General features: G+C 45.9%; 1 protein-coding gene across 1 annotated transcript in view; it reads left to right on the forward strand.

The window, feature by feature from the left end:
- The first annotated feature begins 9,163 nt into the window (after positions 1 to 9,163).
- The window catches only part of LOC124775927, a 131,154-nt gene continuing 116,130 nt past the window's right edge, over positions 9,164 to 24,187 (forward strand). Inside the window, exon 1 of the mRNA XM_047250772.1 lies at positions 9,164 to 9,405. Coding sequence (XP_047106728.1) covers positions 9,164 to 9,405 — 242 coding nt within the window. The remainder of the gene's footprint in view (positions 9,406 to 24,187) is intronic.

Genomic DNA, 24,187 nt, shown 5'->3' on the forward strand with positions numbered 1-24,187 from the left:
AGAGCGGTGGATGAGTGTCGCAGTTTGGTAAGCCAAATAACCGTCGATGATTGAAGTAATAGGATATAAAATACAGACTTGCAATAACAAGAAAAGATTTTCTAAAAACCAGGAATATTTTGCTATGTAAAGTAAATTTAAATATTAGGAACTCTTCTAAAAGTATTCGTCTGGAATGTTGCCTTTCACTGAAGCGTAACGTGAACGCTAAACACTAGAGACAAGAGGAGGAAGCTTTATAAATGTGGACTACAGAAAAATGCTGAAGTTTGGATGGATAGATGTGATGACTAATAAAGACGTGTTGAATCTACTAAAAGACGGCGTTATGTTGTCGTGAAGAAACCACGTTAGGTTCGTATTATCTAACATAGTCTAGATCAAAATTCATAAATTCACGACTGTTGCTGGTACACGTTTTTAGAACTGAAGTATGCTGATGGTGGGGAAGTAGCCGGGGCAAAGGACGGTTCATCTAGCTGTAGGTTGCAATGGTCGTGCATAGACGAAGAGCTCTGCACACGGTAGACTAGCGATAAAATCTTCATCGAGTCAGGTATAGGTAAATGGCTAAACATAACGTAACAAACGATACAATCAGCGAAAGACAAGCTCTCGAACTATTATTTGAGAGTGTTGTCAGCAAGCTGGTTTGGAAATGCACTGACAGAGGCGCCTCCGACCGTAATTGCTGACAATGTTGGCGAATTAGGCAAAGGATGCAATTTGCGTGGTAGAATTTGCACGTTGCGAATCGGTAGTAGAGGCGCAAGAGCTTTCCGTTGTAAGTTTCACAAGACACAACCATTTTACAATAGCATCATAAATTGGCACAAGGAATTCGAGAAGGATAGTGCGATGCAAAACGTCTGTGGCCGACGGAACGCGTCAGAACACACTGTGGATCGTGTGAGATGGATGATCTTGCGACATCCCACTAAGTCTCTCTCTCGAGCTAATGCAGAACTGAACATTTCTCAACAAAGTGTGTGGAGCCGGCCGGGGTGGCCGAGCGGTTCTAAGCACTACAGTCAGATACCGCGCGACCGCTACGGGCCCAGGTTCGAATCCTGCTACGGGCATGGATGTGTGTGATGCCCTTAGGTTAGTTAGGTTTAAGTAGTTCTAAGTTCTAGGGGACTAATGACCTCAGAAGTTAAGTCCCATAGTGCTCAGAGTCATTTTTGAAAGTGTGTGGAAAATTGCTCGTAAGTGTTAAGAGTAAAGCCGTATGAACTGCAGCTTCGTCAAGCCTTAAACCATGACGGCAAATTGCACCATCTGCAGTTCTGCATTGATATGCAGACCTCCCAAGAAACTTAGTCTTCAATGATGAAACCTCTTTTCATCTTTGGGCGAAAGACAACCGACATAACACATGCACTTGGGGGACAGAGAATGTATTTGATTTGCAACTGTCGCACAAATCCGAGTTTTAGAGAAAGTCAACGTGCTTGAGATACACTAATGGCCATTAAAATTGCTACACCAAGAACAAATGCAGATGATAAACGGGTATTCATTGGACAAATATACTAGGACTGACATGTGATTAGATTTTCAAGCAATTTGGGTCCATAGATCCTGAGAAATCAGTACCCAGAACAACCACCTCTGCCCGTAATAACGGCCTTGATACGCCTGGGCATTGAGTCAAACAGAGCTTGGGTGCGTGTACATGTACAGCTGCCCATGCAGCTTCAACACGATACCACAGATCATCAAGAGTAGTGACTGGCGTATTGTGACGAGCCAGTTGCTCGGCCACCATTGACCACACGTTTTCAATTGCTGAGAGAACTGGAGAATGTGCTGGCCAGGGCAGCAGTCGAACATTTTCTCTATCCAGAAAGGCCCGTACAGGCCCTGCAACATGCGGTCATGTATTACCCTGCTGAAGTGTAGGGTTTCGCAGGGATCGAATGAAGGGCAGAGCCATGGGTCTAACACATCAGATATGTAACGTCCACTGTTCTGAGTGCCGTCAATGCGAACAAGACATGTAAACAATGGCACCCCATACCATCTCGCTGGGTGATACGCCAGTATGGCGATGACGAATACACGCTTCCAATGTGCATTCACATCGATGTCGCCAAACACGGATGCGACCATCATAATGCTGTAAACAGAACCTGGATTCATCCGAAAAAATGACGCTTTGCCATTCGTGCACCCAGGTTCGTCGTTGAGTACATCATCGCAGGCGCTCCTGTCTGTGATGCAGCGTCAAGGTTAACCGCAGCCATGGTCTCCGAGCTGATAGTCCATGCTGCTGCAAACGTCGTCGAACTGTTCGTGGAGATGGTTGTTGTCTTGCAAACGTCCCCATCTGTTAACTCAGGGATCGAGACGTGGCTGCACGATCCGTTACAGCCATGCGGATAATATGCCTGTCATCTCGACTGCTAGTGATACGAGGCCGTTGGCATCCAGCACGGCGTTCCGTATTACCCTCCTGAACCCACCGATTCCATATTCTATTAACAGTCATTGGATCTCCACCAACGCGAGCAGCAATGTCGCCATACGATAAACCGCAGTCGCGATAGGCTACAATCCGACCTTTATCAAAGTGGGAAACGTGATGGTACGCATTTCTCCTCCTTACACGAGGCATCACAACAACGTTTCACCAGGCAACGCCGGTCAACTGCTGTTTGTGTATGAGAAATCGGTTGGAAACTTTCCTCATGTCAGCACGTTGCAGGTGTCGCCACCAGCGCCAACCTTGTATGAATACTCTGAAAAGCTAATCATTTACATATCACAGCTTCATGTTCTTGTCGGTTAAATTTCGCGTCTGTAGCACGTCATCTTCGTGGTGTAGCAATTTTAGTGGCCAGTTGTGTATCACCCGTCTCTGTCTGCTGTAATTGTGGCTCTCGCCTCAACCTGAAACAGCTACTAGAGATTTCATCCTTCAACAAGATGGCGTCAGTCTACATTTTCACAATTGTGTTAGACTTTATGTGAATGAGACGTTGCCGCGGTGGTGGGCACGTCGTGTTGCGGCTGCTCACCTGCCGGTTACTCGAGTGGCCATTACGGTCGCTGGTAAATAACTGCGTAATTCTATAACGTATACTATCACAAGAATATTACTGTATAAACTGTAGTTGAATTGACATAATGGCATGCCTTCACAAACTTATTTAACAAATTTGTTGATGGCTATTGGACATGACCCATGCAACGAGGCTTTGAATGACGTTTTTAACATTTAAATGGGCAACAATCTGAATCTGTTAAGAGGAAACAGGGGATGCAAGTACTGCAGCAGAAGTCCGGTGACATTTCAAGTAACCAAACAAAGTTTCAGGACTGAAGTCTTCGCACAAGCTGCCAGAATTAGAATCCAGACGGGACTAGCAACATCTCAGTTGAAAACTAAATTCGGTGGAGCTTGTGACAAGAAAGAATTAACGTAAAAAAATGATATGGAGGCAGAAGCTCTCTATAACGAAGCAAACCCTGTCGAAAAATGTTACTAACTAGTAACTGTAGGAAGCGCTACGCTAGGAAGTTCAAATCCTGACAGGACAGTGGCAAGCTAAAATGTTGAGATTTTAGCTCAAATTTAAGTCCCAAAACGACAGCCGAATATTAAGGTTCCAGTATGACGACAACACAGCCAATTGCTGTGTATCGCAGATGAAAACAAAGTTCAGAAGTCATACAAGTCTACTTTCAGAAACACTAACGCGAAACTTTGTGTCATCGTTACGGCGGCTCCAAAGTGAGTTCCTGCTTGAACAAATGCATAAAAATCCGGCACCTGGGTCAGAGAGCAACTTGGAGCGAACTGCCTGCTTAGGGACTGTGCACCGTCCTAAGTACAACACTCGGCGCCAGGCTTTCTGGCATGTGGTGAACACTGAAAAGAAGTCTCTGCTGGCGCTTCGATCGCCGTTTGGTGGCCGTGTGTATGGTGGTAGCTCTCAAGTGGCACATGCAGGGTGTTCCTTTTTAACTGAAGCCACTGAAATATCTCGAAAACCTCACATCGAATCGAACAAAGTGATGGCACCCCCCCCCCCCCCCCTCCCCGACCCCAGCCCGTACGAGGGAGGGCAGAGGGCAATCTTCAATGGGAACCCCCGTTTTTATAGCAGATTGCGATACTACAGCAAAATCTACATATGTATTGTCTGAAGCGTTTTCTTCGTTTCGCACAGCTCGTGCTGTGATCGGAGGAATAGAAATTTGTACACAATCGCAATTTACGATATGCTACTCAATCGCCCTTGAATATCCAATGGCACATGGGACCCAACTTCCAAGCTGTTAGAGTATGACAGGCCAGTATTTCATAACTTCTGATTGGAAAACCCATTTGCAACGTTGTATTCCTCCGATATATCGAACAGGGGACTACCACTCGACGTGCCACTGTGGCCGTGGGTCGATGCGAACGCTACTCTGCTTTTCCAATTAGAGTAAGTGTTCAGACGTAGTGTCGCCAACTTAATTCACTTAGTGGCCGGCTTTTCAAATCACCGAGCACAGGACAAAAGCATATTTGCGGGAATATCAGCACAGGCGTCTCTGATGCGGTCGACCATTTCTTCACGGCCTGTTGGCACTTGTTGGTACACCTTTTCTTTTAATTATCCCCACAGAAAGAAATCCGACAACGTCAAATCCGAGGACCTTGTGGGCTAATTAAGAGGGCCACCTCTCCCAATCCACCGACCAGTGTAAACACGGTCTAATACTTCCCGTGCTTCAATTGCGTAATGTGCTGGGCAATCGTCGTGCTGAAACTACGTAAGTTATCGAACGTCCTGGACAACATCCTGCAACAGTACTGGTAGTTCCTGCTCCAAAAGCGTTCGATATTTGCGTCCTTTCAACGTGTCGTCGATAAAATACGGACCAATGAGTTTATGACGTCACACCATACGTTAACCGACTAAGGATGTTGATGTTCAGCTTGTCGCAACCAGTGGGGATTGTCTACGCTCCATGTTATGCCGGTCAACGCTACCAAGGTTTGTGAACGTAGACTCATCGGAAAATAATACCTCTGCAAAGAACGTGTGGCCCATTTTTGGCTTGTCTGGCACCAAAGTACCATAGGGAACTTTAGCGAGTAGACCTGTACTCTCAGTTATACTTCATGTCTTCCAAGCCAAGTGTTTGCATCAGGGAATGCTTCAATGTTTTTTGTGGACTACGAATGCAATTCAATTCACCTGTGATGTGACTGCTGTGTTTGGAAGCAGTACATGGCTGACCTTGGCTGTAGTATGGAGCAACCATGCTGACTACAGTGGCCTTGGAGCATTCCCTGATGCAAACATCTTGGCTTGGAAGACATGGAGTATAACTGAGAGTACAGACTAATGAAACTGGTGCCATGAAATTCTTGGTGCTATGACACATGGTATGGGTGATACTATGACGATGCAGTATTGTGACAATTCTGTCTGCGGACATACCAGAATTGCGGTGTAATTCCGTGTGCTTATCCGTGGATTATCGTGCACTGTCCCTAGTATAGCTATTTTATTAGCTTCTGCTGCAACACATTTGCTTCGCTTCCTTTTGTCGACCTGTACGCTGCCATCAGACATAAAGGCGTACGCAATCTTGTAAAAGAACGAACGAGAGCATTCTTTCTCTGGAAAACGCTCGGCATACAAGGCAACAGCAGCCTCAACATTTATCCTACATTCTCCGTAAATCATGGGCATTTCTGTTTTTCTGCTGTAGTTGCAACATTTAATGCCTATTTGCACGTTTGGGTAGGAGTGCAGGCAATAAACACTGCGCAAGTATTGTAACGCTTAGACCCTCTGTCTGTTTTACGTCTGCCCGATACATGACCTCAGGTCGCAGTGCACTATCTGTGCCGGCCGCTGTGGCCGAGCGGTTCTAGGCGCTTCAGTCCGGAACCGCGCTGCTGCTACGGTCGCAGGTTCGAATCCTGCCTCGGGCATGGATGTGTGTGATGTCCTTAGGTTAGTTAGGTGTAAGTAGTTCTAAGTTCTAGGGGACTGATGACCTTAGATGTTAAGTCCCATTGCGCTCAGAGTCATTTGAACCATCTCTATCTTTATCATCTTTATGAGTTACAGCATCTATGTTTCATGCACGTTAGGACCAACCTGTGTAAGTAATTCAGTTGATTAAGTGATACAACTGGCTCTTTACTCACATGAAGTGCTGAGTGCTATTGAGAAGGAATTTCAAATTTATCCGTATTTCTAGACTTCCAGAAGACTTTATGCGCTGTACCACACGAGCGGATTGTAGTGAAATTGCGTGCTTATGGAATATTTTCTGGGCTATGTAACTGGATTCGTGATTTCCTGTCAGAGAGGTTACAGAGTTCGTAGTGATTGACGTAAAGTCATCGAGTAAAACAGATGTGATTTTTGGCGTTCCCCAAGGTAGTGTTATAAGCCCTTTGCTGTTCCTTATCCAATAAACGATCTAAGAGCCCGTCTTAGGTTGTTTGCAGATGATGCTGTCGTTTATCGGCTAGCAAAGTCATCAGAAAATCAAAACAAATTGCAAAACAATTTAGAAAAGATAACTGTACGGTGCAAAAATTGACAATTGACTCTAAATAATGAAAAGTGTGAGGTCATCCACAATGCTAAAAGGAATTCGTTAAACTTCGGTTACACGATAAATCAGTCTAATCCAAAAGCCGTAAATTCAACTAAATACCTAGGTGTTACGATTACGAACAACCTAAATTGGAAGGAACACATAGAAAATGTTAAGGCAAACCAATGACTGCGTTTTATTGGCAAGGCACTGAGAAAATGTAACAGATCTACTAAGGAGACTGCCTACACTACGCTTGTCCGTTCTCTTTTAGAATACTGCTGTCGAAGTGGGATCCTTACCAGATAGGATTGACGGAGTACATCGAGAAAGTCCGAAGAAGGGCAGCACGTTTTTTATCATCGTGAAATAGGGGAGAGAGAGAGAGAGTCACTGACATGATACAGGATTTAGGATGGACATCATCCAAACAAAGGCGTATTTCGTTGCGGTGGAATCTTCCCACGAAATTTCTATCACCAATTTTCTCTTCTGAATGCGAAAATATTTTGTAGACGCCGACCCTACACAGGGAGAAAGGATCACCATGATAAAATAAGGGATATCAGAGTTCGCGCAGAAAGATATAAGTGTTCGTTTTTAACGCGTGTTGTACGAGATTGGAGTAATAGAGGGTGGTGAAGGTGGTTCGAACCTCTGCCAGGCAGATCTGCAGAATATCCATGTAGATGTAGATCCACTGCATGACACCTTTAGTTGAACTCATTTGATCCTGTGGGGAATTATCTGTTTATCGGTACGGTGACGCTCAGCTGTAACCTCACATAATACCGGGAATCGAAACCGTGTCCGCCGAACGGCAGTTAGCCATCCTGACCATTTAGCTACGAAGGCTGACTTCCCTGTTGTCTTAAATGTGTTTAACTGACAGTTTTCAAACATCTGACTGATTTTACGCTGCCTTAGAAGGTATGAGATAGTGTCTACATCTACATCCATACTGCACAAGCCACCTGACAGTAGGTGGCGGAGGTACTTTGAGTACCTCTATCGGTTCTCCCTTCTATTCAAGTCTCGTATTGTTCGTGGAAAGAAAGATTGTCGGTATGCCTCTGTGTGGGCTCTAATCTCTCTGATTTTATCCTCATGGTCTCTTCGCGAGATATACGTAGGAGGGACCAATATACTGTTTGACTCCTCGGTGAAGGTACGTTCTCGAAACTTCAACAAGAGCCCGTACCGACCTACTGAGCGTCTCTCTCGAAGAGTCTTCCACTGGAGTTTATCATCTCCGTATCGCTTTCGCGGTTACTAAATGATACTGTAACGAAGCGCGCTGCTCTCCGTTGGATCTTCTCTATCTCTTCTATCAACCCTATCTGGTACTGATCCCACACTGCTGAGTAGTATTCAAGCAGTGGGCGAACAAGCGTACTGTAACCTACTTCGTTTGTTTTCGGATTGCATTTCCTTAGGATTCTTCCAATGAATCTGTCTGGCATCCGCTTTACCGACAATCAACTTTATATGATCATTCCATTTTAAATCACTCCTAATGCGTACTCCCAGATAATTTATGGAATTAACTGCTTCCAGTTGCTGACCTGCTATATCGTAGCTAAATGATAAGGGATCTTACTTTCTGTGTCTTCGCAGCACATTACACTTGTCTACATTGAGATTCAATTGCCATTCCCTGCACCATGCGTCAATTCGTTGTAGATCCTCCTGCATTTCAGTACAATTTTCCATTGTTACAACCTCTCGATATACTACAGCATGATCCGCAAAAAGCTTCAGTGAACTTCCGATGTTATCCACAAGGTCATTTATGTATTTTGTGAATAGCAACGATCCTACGACACTCCCCTGCGGCACAGCTAAAATCACTCTTACTTCGTAAGACTTCTCTCCATTGAGGATGACATGTTGCGTTCTGTTATCTAGGAACCCTTCAATCCAATCACACAATTGGTCTGATATTCCACATGCTCTTACTTTGTTCATTAAACGACTGTGGGGAACTGTATCAAACGCCTTGCGGAAGTCAAGAAATCTACCTGGTAACCCGTGTCTATGGCCCTCTGAGTGTCGTGGACGAATAGCGTGAGCTGGGTTGTCGAAACCCATGCTGATTCCTACAGAGTAGATGGTTCAAAAATGGCTCTGAGCACTATGGGACTCAACTGCTGAGGTCATTAGTCCCCTAGAACTTAGAACTAGTTAAACCTAACTAACCTAAGGACATCACAAACATCCATGCCCGAGGCAGGATTCGAACCTGCTACCGTAGCGCTACAGAGTAGATTTCTAGTCATTGTGCAGGTGACCATGGGTGAGATTGGGAGGGAGTGCAATTATATGACATAGTGTCTCTTACTTCTTTTATAACGTTTTAGACCCTTTTTAACCACATTCGTTTCTATTAGTCTTTGCGCGTCTCCTGGCTGGCAGGGGCATATCATTGAGATGCGAAAGCACAGCGGGACCGCGGCGGAATGCGGGCGCTTCTTGTGACTGAGCCGTTAACAGCGGCTCAGCTTGCGTTCACCATGTACCTCAATGTCTAAATGCCTCTGTGGTGCGTTTACCTTGCCTTCGTTCGTACGCGAGACAATGCAGGAGACGCCACCTGCCGACAATGAGAACAGCGGGACCCGCTAGGCAGAGGATACTCGCGAAAGGGACAATAGTGGGGGCGCGCGCGGCCCGCTTCCCGTCACCCCGAGGCGGGTCGGCCGCGCGCCGCTGTCAGCCGCACTCACTCGTGCATTATGCGAGCGCACGTCCCTCATTTGGAACGGAGCTGGCAGTGCAGCTGCGCCCCGTGTGTCGGCTGCTCGGGGAAAACGACTCCGAGGCTCCTGCTACGAGAGAGCGCTGGCCGATAAATTGAACGCAACACTCTGGCGCAAATGACTACCGCGGAGCTCCCTTCATCTAGTTTTTACGGGTGGTATCACAAAGTTTCAGTTTTCCTTTTTATTTTTATATTTCGTTAGTCTTCTGAATGGTTTCGTGAGGCCTGAGACGATTTTGTCGCCGGTCGCTGCGGTCGAGCGGTTCTAGGCGTTTCAGTCTGGAACCTCGTGACCACTACGGTCGCAGGTTCGTATCCTGCCTCGGGCATGGATGTGTGTGATGTCCTTAGGTTGGTTAGATTTAAGTAGTTCTAAGTTCTAGGGGACTGATGACCTCAGAGGTTAAGTCCCATAGTGCTCAGAGCCATTTTGAAGGATTTTTTCTTTTGTCCCATCCTTTTGATCTCAGTGTAGCACTTGTTGTTGGATGTACTCTACATCCACATCTACATACATACACTGCAAAACACCATACGGTGCGTGGCGGAGGGTACCTCGTACCACAACTAGCATCATCTCTCCCTGTTCCACTCCCAAACAGAACGAGGGAAAAATGACTGCCTATATGCCTCTGTACGAGCCCTAATCTCTCATATCTTTGTGGTCTTTCCGCGAAATACAAGTTGGCGGCAGTAAAATTCTACTGCAGTCAGCCTCAAATGCTGGTTCTCTAAATTTCCTCAGTAGCGATTCAGGAAAAGAACGCCTCCTTTCCTCCAGAGACTCCCACCCGAGTTCCTGGAGCATTTCTGTAACACTCGCATGATGATCAAAGCTACCAGTAACAAATCTAGCAGCCCGACTCTGAATTGCTTCTATGTACTCCCTCTATCCGACCTGATAGGGATCCCAAACGCTCGAGCAGTACTCAAGAATAGTTCGTATTAGTGTCTTACAAGTGGTCTCCTTTACAGATGAACCACATCTTCCCAAAATTCTACCAATGAACCGAAGACGACTATCCGCCTTCCCCACAGCTGCCATTATATGCTTGTCCCACTTCATATCGCTCTGCAATGTTACGCTCAAATATTTAATCGACGTGACTGTGTCAAGCGCTACACTACTAATGGAGTATTCAAACATTACGGGATTCTTTTTCCTATTCATCTGCATTAATTTACATTTATCTGTATTTAGAGTTAGCAGCCATTCTTTACACCATTCACAAATTCTGTCCAAGTCATCTTGTATCCTCCTACAGTCTCTCAACGACGACACCTTCCCGTACACCACAGCAACATCAGCAAACAGCCGCACATTGCTATCCACCCTATCCAAACGATCATTTATGTAGATAGAAAACAACAGCGGACCTACCACACTTCCCTGGGGCACTCCAGATGATACCCTCACCTCCGATGAACACTCACCATCGAGGACAATGTACTGGGTTCTATTACTTAAGAAGTCCAGTCTTCCCCTACTGTATTTACCCACTGAAGTTCCCTCGCTGCACACTGTTGACGTAGGTACAACCGTACTGAACAGATTGCCAGGTACGTGAGTGGCTCGAAGACATCTGAAGTAATAGAATACAGTACGTTCTCTGGTTCGTGAGTGTTCGTCGGGAATGCCCCAGCGAAGTATGATAGTACCGCCTTTGTTCTGTATATATCGAGTGGCTATAATGAACCCTTTGCCTAGCAAATGGATTTAAAAAAATTAATGTATCGTTATTTTAATTTATGTCGTACAAGCCCACCAACCCTATGCATTCAGATTTTTGATCCGCTTAGAATATATAGCGTAGAGCAACAGCCGATAAGAGGGTGAAAAGGTGAAACACCCTCTTAAAAAATAAAAAAAATAAAAAACAAAAAAAAAGAGGAGTTCAGTATTTCTGAATGAATATCCTCGAAACTCTAACAGATACAGGTGACAATTATTGAACTATATGAAAAAAAATGTAAATTAGTTACAAACTACGGGGTGCAGACACTTTATTCAACATGTAAACGTCACTACAGGTATTCGGATTCAGGTTATGACGTGTTCGATACGCCTGCCATCGTTGGCGATATGCGGCCCAGGCGAACAGCGAAATTCTGCATCACCCGCTGAAGTGTCGCAACATCGACGCTTTCGATGACCTCCTGAACGGCTGGTTTTCAGCTCAGCAATAATTTCGGGATTATTCCTGTACGCCTTGTCTTTAATATAACCCCACAAAAAGAGGTCGGTGAACCGGAGAATATGGCGGCCAATCGAGGCCCATACCAGTGGCCTCTGGGTACCCCAGAGCTAGAGTGCGGTCCCCCAAGTGCTCCAACGGGACATCAAAACACTCTTACTTCGATAAAGTCGAGCTCCGTCTGGCATGAACCACTTCTTGTCGAAATGAGGGTCACTTTGGATAATTGGGATCAAATCATCTTCCAAAACCCTTACGTACTGTTTAGTAGTCACCGTGCCATCAAGGAATATCGCACCGATTATTCTGTGACTGGGCATTGCACACCACACAGTCACCCGTTGAGGGTGTCAAGTAGCTAGCGTTGCTGCCCCTGGTTCATAGGGTCCCGAGTTAGATTCCCGGCCGGGTTGGGGATTTTCCCTGCCCGGGGACTGGATGTTTGTGTTGTCCTCATCATTTCATCATCATCATTCCTGACAGTGGCTAGATTGGACTGTGTAAGAACTGGGGGTTTGTACGGGGTCTGATGACCGTGCAGATGAACGCCCCAAAAACCGTTCACCACCACCCATTGAGGGTTAGGAAACTTCTCGATCGCGAAATGCGGATTCTCTGACCCCCAAATGCTCCGATTTTGCTTATTGATGAAACCATCCAAATGAAAGTGGGCCGACAACAACAAGACATGTGCGCATGCGCATACTAATTCCCATCATTCCTAACTTCCAACCGTGCAGATCGAACGTCCTAACGCAAACCGTTCAGAAGTTACGACTATTTTGTTTCGTATAGTTCAATGATTGTTACCTTGTAGTTCAGTTTAAGTTCTATGGTTTTTAGTGTACACTACAACGGTGTACCCAAATTTGCCGAAAAAGTCATTTTTTGTAAATCCCCTCCCTCATAAATTTGTTGCATTTCGACATTTGACTAACAGCAAAACGTATAGCACCATTCATACCAAATTCAATCCTATATGATGAAGTAGTATTCCAAAGACTCATTTGTCAGAGGTAAGCTAGAAATATCTCTATATCGCTGTATGCGCACTCAATATTCGGTGAAGAGCCAAAGCAACTAGTATACCTGCCTAATATCGTGTAGGGATCCGGCGAGCACACAGAAGTGCCGCAACACGACGTGGCGTGGACTCGGCTAACTTCTGAAGTAGTGGAGGGAACTGACGCCATGAATCCTGCAGAGCTGTCCATAAATCCGTAACAGCACAAGGCGGTGGAGATCTCTTTTGAACAGCACGTTAGGAGGCAACCCAGATATGCTCAATAATGTTTTGGCTGGGGACTGTGGTGGCCAGCGGAAGTGTTTAACAGTGTTCCTGGGAGCCACTCTGCAGCAATTCTGGACATGTGGAGTGTCGCAGTGTCCTGCTTGAATTGCCCAAGTCTGTCGGAATGCACAATGGACATGAAGGAGTGCAGGTGATCATACAGGATGCTTACACACGTGTCACCTGTCAGAGTCGCATCTAGACGTAACAGGGGTCCCATATCGCTCCAACAGAACATGCCCCACACCATTGCAAACCCTCCACCAGCTTGAACAGTCCCCTGCTAACATGCAGTGTCCATGGATTCATGAGGTTGTCTCCAAACTCGTACACGTCCATCCACTCCATAAAATTTGAAACGAGACTTGTCCGACCAGGCAACATTTTTCCAGTCATCAACAGTCCAATGTCGGTGTTGACGGGCCCAGGCGAGCGTATGGCTTTGTGTCGTGCAGACATGATGTTTCGTTGAATGGTTCGCACACTGACACTTGTTGACGGCCCAGCACTGAAATCGGCAGAAATTTGCGGATGGGTTGCACGTCTGTCACTTTGAACGATTTTCTTCAGTCGTCGTTGATCTCGTTCTTGCAGGATGTTTTTTCCGACCCCACCGATGTCGGAGATTTGATGTTTTACCGGACTCCTGATGTTCGCGGTACACTCTTGAAATGGTTGTATGGGAAAATCTCCACTTCCGAGCTACCTCGGAGATGCTGTGTCCCCATCGCTCGTGCACCGACTATAACACCACGTGCAAACTGTCTTAAATCTTGATAACCTGCCATTGTACCAGCAGTAACCGATGTAACAACTGCACCAGCTACTTGTTGTCTTATACAGGCACTGCCGACCGCAGCGCCGTATTCTGCCTTCTTACATATCTCTGCATTTGAATACGCGTGCCTATACCAGTTTCTATGGCGCTTCACGTATGTCCGGTTCAGTGCCAATTGTCATTTTGGATTCTTCAATAAGTCTTCGCCAGATAAATATTTCTAAATGTGTGTTCTACATATATTGTTCTACATATATTTTTTCTTTTAATTTTATGGAATAAAAAAATCTTGTGTTTTTTGTCTGTCTTTTTTACATTTGGCGTATTTTTTCAAGTTGCAACTTTCTGAGATTAACTTACGTTATATTTGAAATTCATTATACGTTACTGTAACATTTTTGTAAATCTGTACAATAATGAGAAAGAAGCAGAATTTCTCGGATCAAAAAATGCCGAATGAACTTTGATAAAGTGAATTTCTATCTTGTTTCTGACAAATGCATTTTTCGAATACCGCTTCATCATGTACCACTGAATTTGGTGTTAACCAATCTGTACGTTTTGTTATTACTCAAGGGACGTTTCACCCCCTTAAAGGCCATATGGGCACCCATAAACAAATTGTATCATTTTTGTTTCTCTACACTAACTCATATTGAAAACCGATCTAAATCGGTGTGTATCCCATGGGTAGATTTACTTCTTAGACAGAAGAAACAATATGAAAAGTGCATTCTCTGCCGTTTCGTTTTCTAAGGAGTTTGGGGTGGTAAAAGGTTAGGACATACAGGATTATTCAGAAGTACGTCCAGAGTTCAGAAGACGACTCTGAAAAACCTACAAGACACACAGAAAACAGACACACATCAGTGTACGCAGCATCTCTCCAAGTTTGTAACTGACACCACAGGTGCTCAACATAGGCGTCGTTTGTGATGTGGGCCGGCCGGAGTGGCCGTGCGGTTCTAGGCGCTACAGTATGGAGCCTAGCGACCGCTACGGTCGCAGGTTCGAATCCTGCCTCGGGCATGGATGTGTGCGATGTCCTTAGGTTAGTTAGATTTAATTAGTTCTAAGTTCTAGGCGACTGATGACCTCAGACGTTAAGTCGCACAGTGCTCAGAGCTATTTGAACTTTTTTTTTGTGATATGGAAAGCGTCAGTCCGTGTTAAAGTCGTAGACACGCTGTACCTGGGAAAGGTCGTCGGCTTGGCGAAGCTGATAATTGGGTTGCCTGTCTGCATGTGCGAACTAATTCGATGTGAAAATACGGAGACGAGAGTTAACAATGAGACTTGCAGACAGCACAACCTACAGGTGCAATCTGTAACTACGAGAGCTATTCGGAACGTGTGGAACAATAGGTCGCGAAATGGAAACTACAGTGAAAATCAAAACTGTTTTATTTGCAACTGTTAGCTACAACTTCCAGCTACTTATCTGCAAAACCGCTGATCCGACTTAGACGTTTATCGTAGCGTTGTACCAACTTTCTAATACCCTCGTTACAGAAGGCCGCCGCCAGTACTTTCCGCCAGTTCTCTACGCTCGTTGTCTGTGCGAAAATGTTGTCTTCGTAGCCAGCGGCTCATGTGAACGGAGATGAAACTCAGAGGGAGACAATACGGGCTTTATTGTGGGTAATCAAACATTTCAAATTGAAAACGATGCAGGAGAATCTTCATTGCCCCTGCAGAGAATTGTCTCGAGAAAAACGCACGACAGTTATGTAATGTTAGCTGCATAGCTTCAGGCAAAATTTCTCACCAGGTCCTCGTACTTGGCGGGAGACACTGTTGTTCCAGGTATCTTTATGTGCTCCCTGTGTGCCCAGAAATAAAATGGACGACGTAACGCAATGGCCGGGCATACTAGAGACACTGCCCAACACACTTGTGCAAATCTTCATCGGATTTTCGCTGTGATTTCCATTTCGCAACCGATCGTTTCTTACTTTACGAATAACCCTCGTATAGTAATCCTGCTACAAATTATCGTATGGTAGATAAGTGCATTAATGGGGAACCGATGTACCCCCAATATTGGCTGACACTGCAAATGAAAGGAAGACGTACGTAAATATTTCCATATTGACGGATGAGGAATGGGACATCGAAAGAAAAGGTCAGGCAAGTGAGAAAGGCTTAATGTTGATTCTATTATTAAGGAGAGGTTTACTATCTTTTGATTAGAAAAATCGATTTTTTAAATTGCATTTTTGGATCCATAATAGTGTTTAGAATCCACCCCTGAAACGGTTTTTCCGAATATGGAACGTAATTGTTGGTTATTCGCGGTGGAACAAAAAGATGCACCTGCCTGAAATCGGCCTTTTTCCCGCACCAGTTTTTTTATTTCAGAGGACGAGTTATTGTACCGGTGCTTGGGAGGAAACACACAAAATTCAAATGAAAATTTGAACGCGTGTGTTTGTAAGTTAGGCCCCAAGCATTTGCATTCTGGTGCGAAGACAGTGGATATTGCGACTTTCCTGGCAGTGAGCATCTTCAACGAATGGCATTCAGCAATTCTGAAGACCATGACAACAATGGACATCACCCTAAGACTCTATTCGACGCAGTTCGCCAAGCATTCGGACGACCGCCGGATTCAAGCGGCCGAAACCCGCTTGTCATCGGCCATACGAGCGGCTCTGGAGCAGCGCAGGATGGCCCAGGTAGAGCAGAACGCCCTTTATGAGGAAGAGGAAGGATTAGTTTATGGACCCGGAATAGCACATTGAACGTGCGTTGCATAATATTGCATTTATATGCAGCCAAAACTTCAAATGCATTTTTCTTGAAATGACTTTTTTTATCGTGCGGTATGGTCAAAAAATGTACGGAAAAAAACTTGTTTTTTTTTTTAAATGGCCGCCAATTTGTTTTTTTTTGTCCAAATAACTTAAGCGAGGTACAACTCCTAAAGAATCTTATATACTCGAACGTCAACTCAGTTTTGATTTCAGACGAGCCGGCTGACGTATGACATACCGCGCATGGAGGTCTACATCGAAATTTTGATTCGTTCCGACGGCACTTTCGCCTTTGCTCTTCGACATTTCCTGTGGAAAAAATTCCAGTTTGTAGAGGAAATATCAATAAACAATTTGAGCAAATTTGACATTGATATCTATAATACATCCAGAGAAATAAACTCTCAAAGACCATGCTTTTTTCGGACCAAAGATAGTAAACCTCCCCTTAACCGCCGCTTACACAAGGTGTTCAATACGAGCACCAGAGACGTCGATGAGATGCTGTACAGCGCCGGATTTACACCTGGTGGCCAAAGTGAAACTAATTTTTTCTCCAGAGTAAATCGGATCCACGTTAACCCGTTATCATATCTACAAAGTTTCGCTGCCGTACTATAATTGCAGCCCATATCAGACCTCCATTGGTAGCTGCACGTTAATTATGACCACACTGCACAAACAATATCACAGATATGGTGAGGAGCAATCCGTGACGGTTCGCTGATGAAGCTGTGGTATACGGGAGAAGACTGGCTGCAGAATACGGGATGAGCGAGGCATAATTTATATTTGGTGAGATAAATGGCAGCTTGCTGTAAGTTAATGCAGATGAGTAGGAAAAAACCCAGTAATTTTCGAATACAGTGTTAGTTATGTGCTACTTCACATCTATTAAATTTGGAAGCGTAACATTGCAAATCGTTATGAAACGGAACGAGCATGTAAGGACGGCAGTAAGGAAGCTGTATGGTCGGTATCGGTTTACTGGGAGAATTCTAAAGAAATGTGGTTCATCTGTAAAGGAGACTATGAATAAAGTACAAATGTTTCGCATTCTTTAATACTGATAGTGTTTGGGCACACGCCTGGTTTGATTAAATGAAGACATCGAATAATTCAGAGGCATGCTGCTAGACTTGTTACCGGTAGCTTCGATCAACTCGCGAGTATTACGAAACGTACACTCTGATCTCAAACAGGAATCATTGGAGAAATGACGACGTTCTTTTCACGAAACGCTGTCGTCAAAATTTAGAAAACCGACATTTGCGGCTGACTGCAGAACAATTCTACTGCCGCCAACTTATATTTCGCCTAAAGGGTACGAAGACAATACAACAGAAGAGAAATCGGGGCTCGTACTAAAGTGTACAGACTGTCATTTTTCCCTCTCCCCAATTGCGACTGGAAGAGACAAGGGAATTACTAGTAGTCCTAGAACGTACTCTCCACCACGTGCCTTACGATGGCTTCCAGTTTATGTATGTAGATGCAGATGAAGTTCCATGGAGGATATTCCTTGACGTCTTAACACATCTCCTATCATCTTGTCCGTTCTTCCTGTCACTGTTCTCCAGCTGTTCTTCTGCTCACCTAATCTGCTTTAAACCAACCTCTTTATTTCTTATCAATCCACTTTATATTAAACACCTTTCTGTAGCATCACATCTCTAACGATCCGGCTCTGTTCTTTTCCGGTTTTTCCCAGATTGCATGAGTCACTATCATAGAACGCTGCCATCAAGTTACCTTCAATTACGATGTAATATAATGCTGCGCTTCAAACGTACATTCTCGGAAAATTCTTCCTAAGGCCGGTGTTTGATACTAGCAGACTTCTTTTGCCCAGGAATACCTTTTCACATGGGACATTCCAGTTTTACGAAGGCGTGCTGAAAAGTAATGCCTCCGAATTTTTTGTGTGAAAGCTGTTAAAGGTCTTTTAGATAAAGCAGATGTCATTAACGTTCTGCCTCTTTATTTTTCAAGTCTACGTATTTATTTCTCAAACAATAGAAACTAGAGGTTGGAATATCATCTATTCTTTTCCTCTTTATTTCTCAACATCGTCATCCTGACGACGGACACACTTCCCCCAACGAGAGACCAGTTTGTTGATACCGTCTCTGTACAGTGTTGGACTTTGTTGACGGAGCCACAATCTCACCTCTGCTTAACACGCTTTATCACTATCAAAATGAAATCCACGAAGGTGTTCCTTAAGCTTTGGAAATAGATGGAAATCGGTTGATGTCAAGACGGGACTGCATGGAGGGTGATCGATGACAGTGGACCAGATGTCATATTGTTGCAGATGTCGCAGCGCTCGTGTGTGGTATGGCACTGTCTTGCAGAAGGATATGGTGCTCCATGCGTGGAATTCAAAACCCGATTACAAGCTGTTCCTCACGCACTGAAATACACTACTGGCCATTAAAATTGCTACACCACGAAGACGCGAAATTTAACCGACAGGCAGAACATGCTGTGATATGCAAATGATTAGCTTTTCAAGCATTCATACAAGGTTGGCGCCAGTGGCGACACCTACAACGTGCTGACATGAGGAAAGTTTCCAACAGATTTCTCATACACAAACAGCAGTTGACCGGCGTTGCCTGGTGAAACATTGTTGTGATGCCTCGTGTAAGGAGGAGAAATGCGTACCATCACGTTTCCGACTTTGACAAAGGTCGGATTGTAGCCTATCGTCATTGCGGTTTATCGTATCGCGACATTGCTGCTCGCGTTGGTCGAGATCCAATGACTGTTAGCAGAATATGGAATCGGTGGGTTCAGGAGGGTAACACGGAACGCCGTGCTGGATCCCAACGGCCTCGTATCACTAGCAGTCGAGATGACAGGCATCTTATCTGCATGGCTGTAACGGATCGTGGAGCCACGTGTCGATCCCTGAGTCAACAGATGGGTACGTTTGCAAGACAACAACCATCCGCACGAACAGTTCGACGACGTTTGCAGCACCATGGCTGCGGTTACCCTTGACGCTGCATCACAGACTGGAGCGCCTGCGATGATGTACTCAACGATGAACCTGGGTGCACGAATGGCGAAACGTCATTTTTTCGGATGAATCCAGGTTATGTTTACAGCATCATGATCGTCGCATCCGTGTTTGGCGACATTGCGGTGAACGCACATGGGAAGCGAGTATTCATCATCGCCATACTGGCGTATCACCCGGCGAGATGGTATGGGGTGCCACTGGTTACACGTCTCGGTCACCTCTTGTTCGCATTGTCGGCACTTTGTACAGTGGACGTTACATTTCACATGTGTTACGACCCGTGGCTCTACCCTTCATTCGATCCCTGCGAAACCCTACATTTCAGCAGAATAATGCACACGGCAAGTTGCAGGTCCTGCACGGGCCTTTCTGGACACAGAAAATGTTCGACTGCTGCCCTGGCCAGCACATTCTCCAGATCTCTCACCAATTGAAAACATCTGGTCAATGGTGGCCAAGTAACTGGCTCGTCACAATACGCCAGTCACTACTCTTGATGAACTGTGGTATCGAGTTGAAGCTGCATGGGCAGCTGTACATGTACACGCCATCCAAGCTCTGTTTGACTCAATGCGCAGGCGTATCAAGGCCGTTATTACGGCCAGAGGTGGTTGTTCTGGGTACTGATTTCTCAGGATCTATGCACCCAGATTGCGTGAAAATGTAATCACATGTCAGTTCTAGTATAATATATTTGTCCAATGAATACCCGTTTATCATCTGCATTTCTTCTTGGTGTAGCAATTTTAACGTCTAGTTGTGAAATGCTGGTACATTAATCCCCGTTACAACAGACGGGATGTTGACAGCAAGCATGCAAACGTACATGCATTATGTGGTACAGATGCCGGATGTCAGTTTGTGGGAAGGAGTTCCAAGCGTCTTGCACATGGCTGGTCAGTACAGGGACGGTTAATATGTTGTGAATGACACTGCAGTTGCTCGAGCAGTCCACGGATGTACTGCCAGTCCATAGTGTCCAACGGGCACAATATTTCGGCAATCAGACATGTCGCCATCGTCAGGTGCGCTGACGAACTGAGCTCCTGAGGGCGGGCAGGCGTATTAAATCCCCTCCCCTCGAGAGGCGTTCTCTCCGCGGTCCGCGCCCGCGCGCCCGCGCGCCTGCGGTCGCTGAGACGCTGGCGTTGGCGTCTGTGGTGCCGTAGGTATAATTGCCTTATCCGCCCTTATCCACCCTAGTCGCCCGTTCGTTTCCTTTCCTGAGCGTCTTTTTAATCTGACTCAGTGCTGGTTCCCAAGCCCTGTTGATGTTGTAGCCGCAATCTCGGTTGACGAGTCCGTCCCTGGTACGAATTTCGATAGCCTCTCTAACGACGCTGTCCCAGTATTTAGATGTCTGTGCTAAGACCCTGGTATGTTGGTAGTTCATTTCGTGGTTTTCGGACAAACAGTGCTCTGCGACCGCCGGTCCCTCACCGACGGCAACGATGCACCCTCTGAATAGTCCGAAAATCACGAAATGAACTACCAACGTACCGAGGCCTTAGCACAGACATCTAAATACTGGGACAGCGTCGTTAGAGAGGCTATCGATTCTCTTACCAGGGCGGACTCATCAACCGAGATTGCGACTACAACCTCAGCAGGGCATGGGAACCAGCATTGAGCCTAATTAAAAAGACGCGACTACGACGGATGAATCAATTACACCGACGCCACCACAGACGCTGACGCCAGCTTGTCAGCAAGCGCTGAAGCGCGGGCGTCGGACCACGGAGAGAACGCCTCGTGAGGGGAGGGTATTTAATACGGCCGCCCGCCCTCAGGAGCTCAGGTACTCAGCGCACGTGACGATGGCGACGTGTCTGATCGCCGAAATATTGTGCCCGTTGGACACTATGGACCGGCAGTACACCCGTGGAGTGTTCGAGCAAGAAATACACCGGGAGAAACTGAAAAATCACGACTCTGGAGTTGTTGTTCGATGATGTCTCATACGTGCTTGACTGGAGACAGATCTGGTGATCAAGCAGGCCAAGGTAACATGTCGAAACTCTGTAGAGCATGTTGGGCGACAATAGCGGTATGTTTGCGAGCGTTATCCTTTTGGAAAACACCGAACAGCCGTTCATGAATGGCAGCACAATAGGTCGAATCACCGGATTAACGTATAAGTCTATAGTCAGGGCGCATTGGATAACCACGATAGGGCTCCTGCTGTCATCTGGACAATAACTCCAGGTGTAGGTCCAGTATGTCTAGCACGCAGAGATAAGTTGGTTGCAGGCTCTCAACTAATCTGCATATAACGAACACACGGTCATCACTGGCACCGAGGGAGAACCAGCTTTCATCAGAAAACACAACAGACCTCCACCCTGCCCTCCAAGGAGCTCCCGCTTGACACCTCTGAAGTCGCAAATGGCAGTGGTTCGGGGTCAGTGGAATGCATCCTACAGGGCGTCTGGCTCGGAGCTGTCCTTGAACTAACCGACTTGAAACAGTTCGTTGGGTCACCAAGGTGCTGGCTGTTGCTCGAATTGCTGCTGCAGATGCAGTACGATGCGCCAGAGCCATACCCCGAATACGACGGGCCGGCAGCTGTGACCGAGCGGTTCTAGGCACTTCAGTCTGGAACCGCGCTGCTGCTACAGTCGCAAGTTCGAATCCTGCCTCGGGCATGGATGTCCGTAGGTTTTAGTTGTTCTAAGACGAGGAGACTGATGACCTCAGATGTTAAGTCCCATAGTGCTTAGAGCCATTTGAACCATCTGAATACGACGGTCTTCCCTGTCGGTACTGTCATGTAGTCGTCCAGGGCCTGGCCTTCAAGATACCCTACATCCTGCCACCACTGCCAGCAATCATGCGCAGTGGTTAACTTCCTGCCAAAGTTTCCTGCAGTATCGCACAAGGAACATCCTGCTTCTTGTAGCCTTATTACACGTACTCGTTAAACTCAGTGAGGTGTTGATAATGGCGTCTTTATCACCCTAAAGATATTCTTGACAGACATCATCTCACCACGTCCACTCTCGAACGTAACTAACGCTCACGACCGGTACAGCATTTATTTAAAGCAAACCTTATTTGCATCCTTCTATTGGAGCTACTAGCGCAAAATTTGAATAGACTTCGTCTTTCAGCCGTAGAAACACGCCCACCAACTTTCGTTTGTGTCGCGGAAGTCATTCTTGGTCTTGCGATATTTTTCCGATCAGTGTTTGGACATAAAGTATAAAGATGTAGAATGTTAATAACGTTTGTTTTATTTAAAACACCTTAAGAGCTTTCACATAAAAAATTCAGAGGCATTACTTTTCAGCACGCCTTCTTATATCCTCCTCGCTTCGTCCGTAATGTTTCCTTCCCTCCCTTTTTTTTTTCTTCAAGGTACAAGAATTCCGTCTACTGTATGTGCCCCAGTTTTTATGTTTACCGGTAATCTGATTTCTGGTACTCTTCCACACTAGCTTTTTTTTTCTTTTTACTCGTAATTGCCAAGTCGTAAAAGGTCGAGCTGCGACCATGGAAGGTGGTGTTAGTCTTCTTTATATAGAACATACACTACTGGCCATTAAAATTGGTACACCACGAAGATAACGTGCTACGGACGCGAAATTTAACCGACAGGAAGAAGATGCTGTGATATACAAATGATTAGCTTTTCAGAGCATTCACACAAGGTTGGCACCGGTGTCGATTCCTGCAACGTGCTGACATGAGGAAAGTTTCCAACCGATTTCTCATACAAAAACAGCAGATGACCGGCGTTGCCTGGTGAAACGTTGTTGTGCTGCCTCGTGTAAGGAGGAGAAATGCGTACCATCACGTTTCCGACTTTCATAAAGGTCGGATTGTAGCCTATCGCCATTGCGGTTTATCGTATCGGGACATTGCTGCTCGCGTTGGTCGAGATCCAATGACTGTTAGCAGAATATGGAATCGGTGGGTTCAGGAGGGTAATACGGAACGCCGTGCTGGATCCCAACGGCCTCGTATCACTAGCAGTCGAGATGACAAGCATCTTATCCGCATGGCTGTAACGGATCGTGGAGCCACGTCTCGATCCCTGAGTCAACAGATGGGGACGTTTGCAAGACAACAACCATCTGCACGAACATTTCGACGACGTTTGCAGCAGCATGGACTATCATCTCGGAGACCATGGCTGCGGTTACCCTTGACGCTGCATCACAGAGAGGAGCGCCTGCGATGGTGTACTCAACGACGAACCTGGGTGCACGAATGGCGAAACGTCATTTTTTCGGATGAATCCAGGTTCTGTTTACAGCATCATGATCGTCGCATCCGTGTTTGGCGACATTGCGGTGAACGCACGTTGGAAGCGTGTATTCGTCGTCGCCATATTGGCGTATCACCCGGTGTGATGGTATCGGGTGCCGTTGGTTACACGTCTCGGTCACCTCTTGTTCGCATTGACGGCACTTTGAACAGTGGACGTTATGTTTCAGATGTGTTACGACCCGTGTCTCTACCTTTCTTTCGATCCCTGCGGTACCCTACATTTCAGCAGGATAATGCACGACCGCATGTTCCAGGTTCTGCACGGGCCTTTCTGGATACAGAAAATGTTCGACTGCTGCCCTGGCCAGCGCATTCTCCAGATTTCTCACCAATTGAAAACGTCTGGTCAATGGTGGCCGAGCAATTGGCTCGTTACAATACGCCAGTCACTACTCTTGATGAACTGTGGTAGCATGCTGAAACTGCATGGGCAGCTGTACCTGTACACGCCATCCAAGCTCTGTTTGACTCAATTCCCAGGCGTATCAAGGCCGTTATTACGGCCAGAGGTGGTTGTTCTGGGTCCTGATTTCTCAGAATCT

This window comes from Schistocerca piceifrons, chromosome 2, assembly GCF_021461385.2.
Source record: "Schistocerca piceifrons isolate TAMUIC-IGC-003096 chromosome 2, iqSchPice1.1, whole genome shotgun sequence".
Classification (NCBI taxonomy): Eukaryota; Metazoa; Arthropoda; class Insecta; order Orthoptera; family Acrididae; genus Schistocerca; species Schistocerca piceifrons.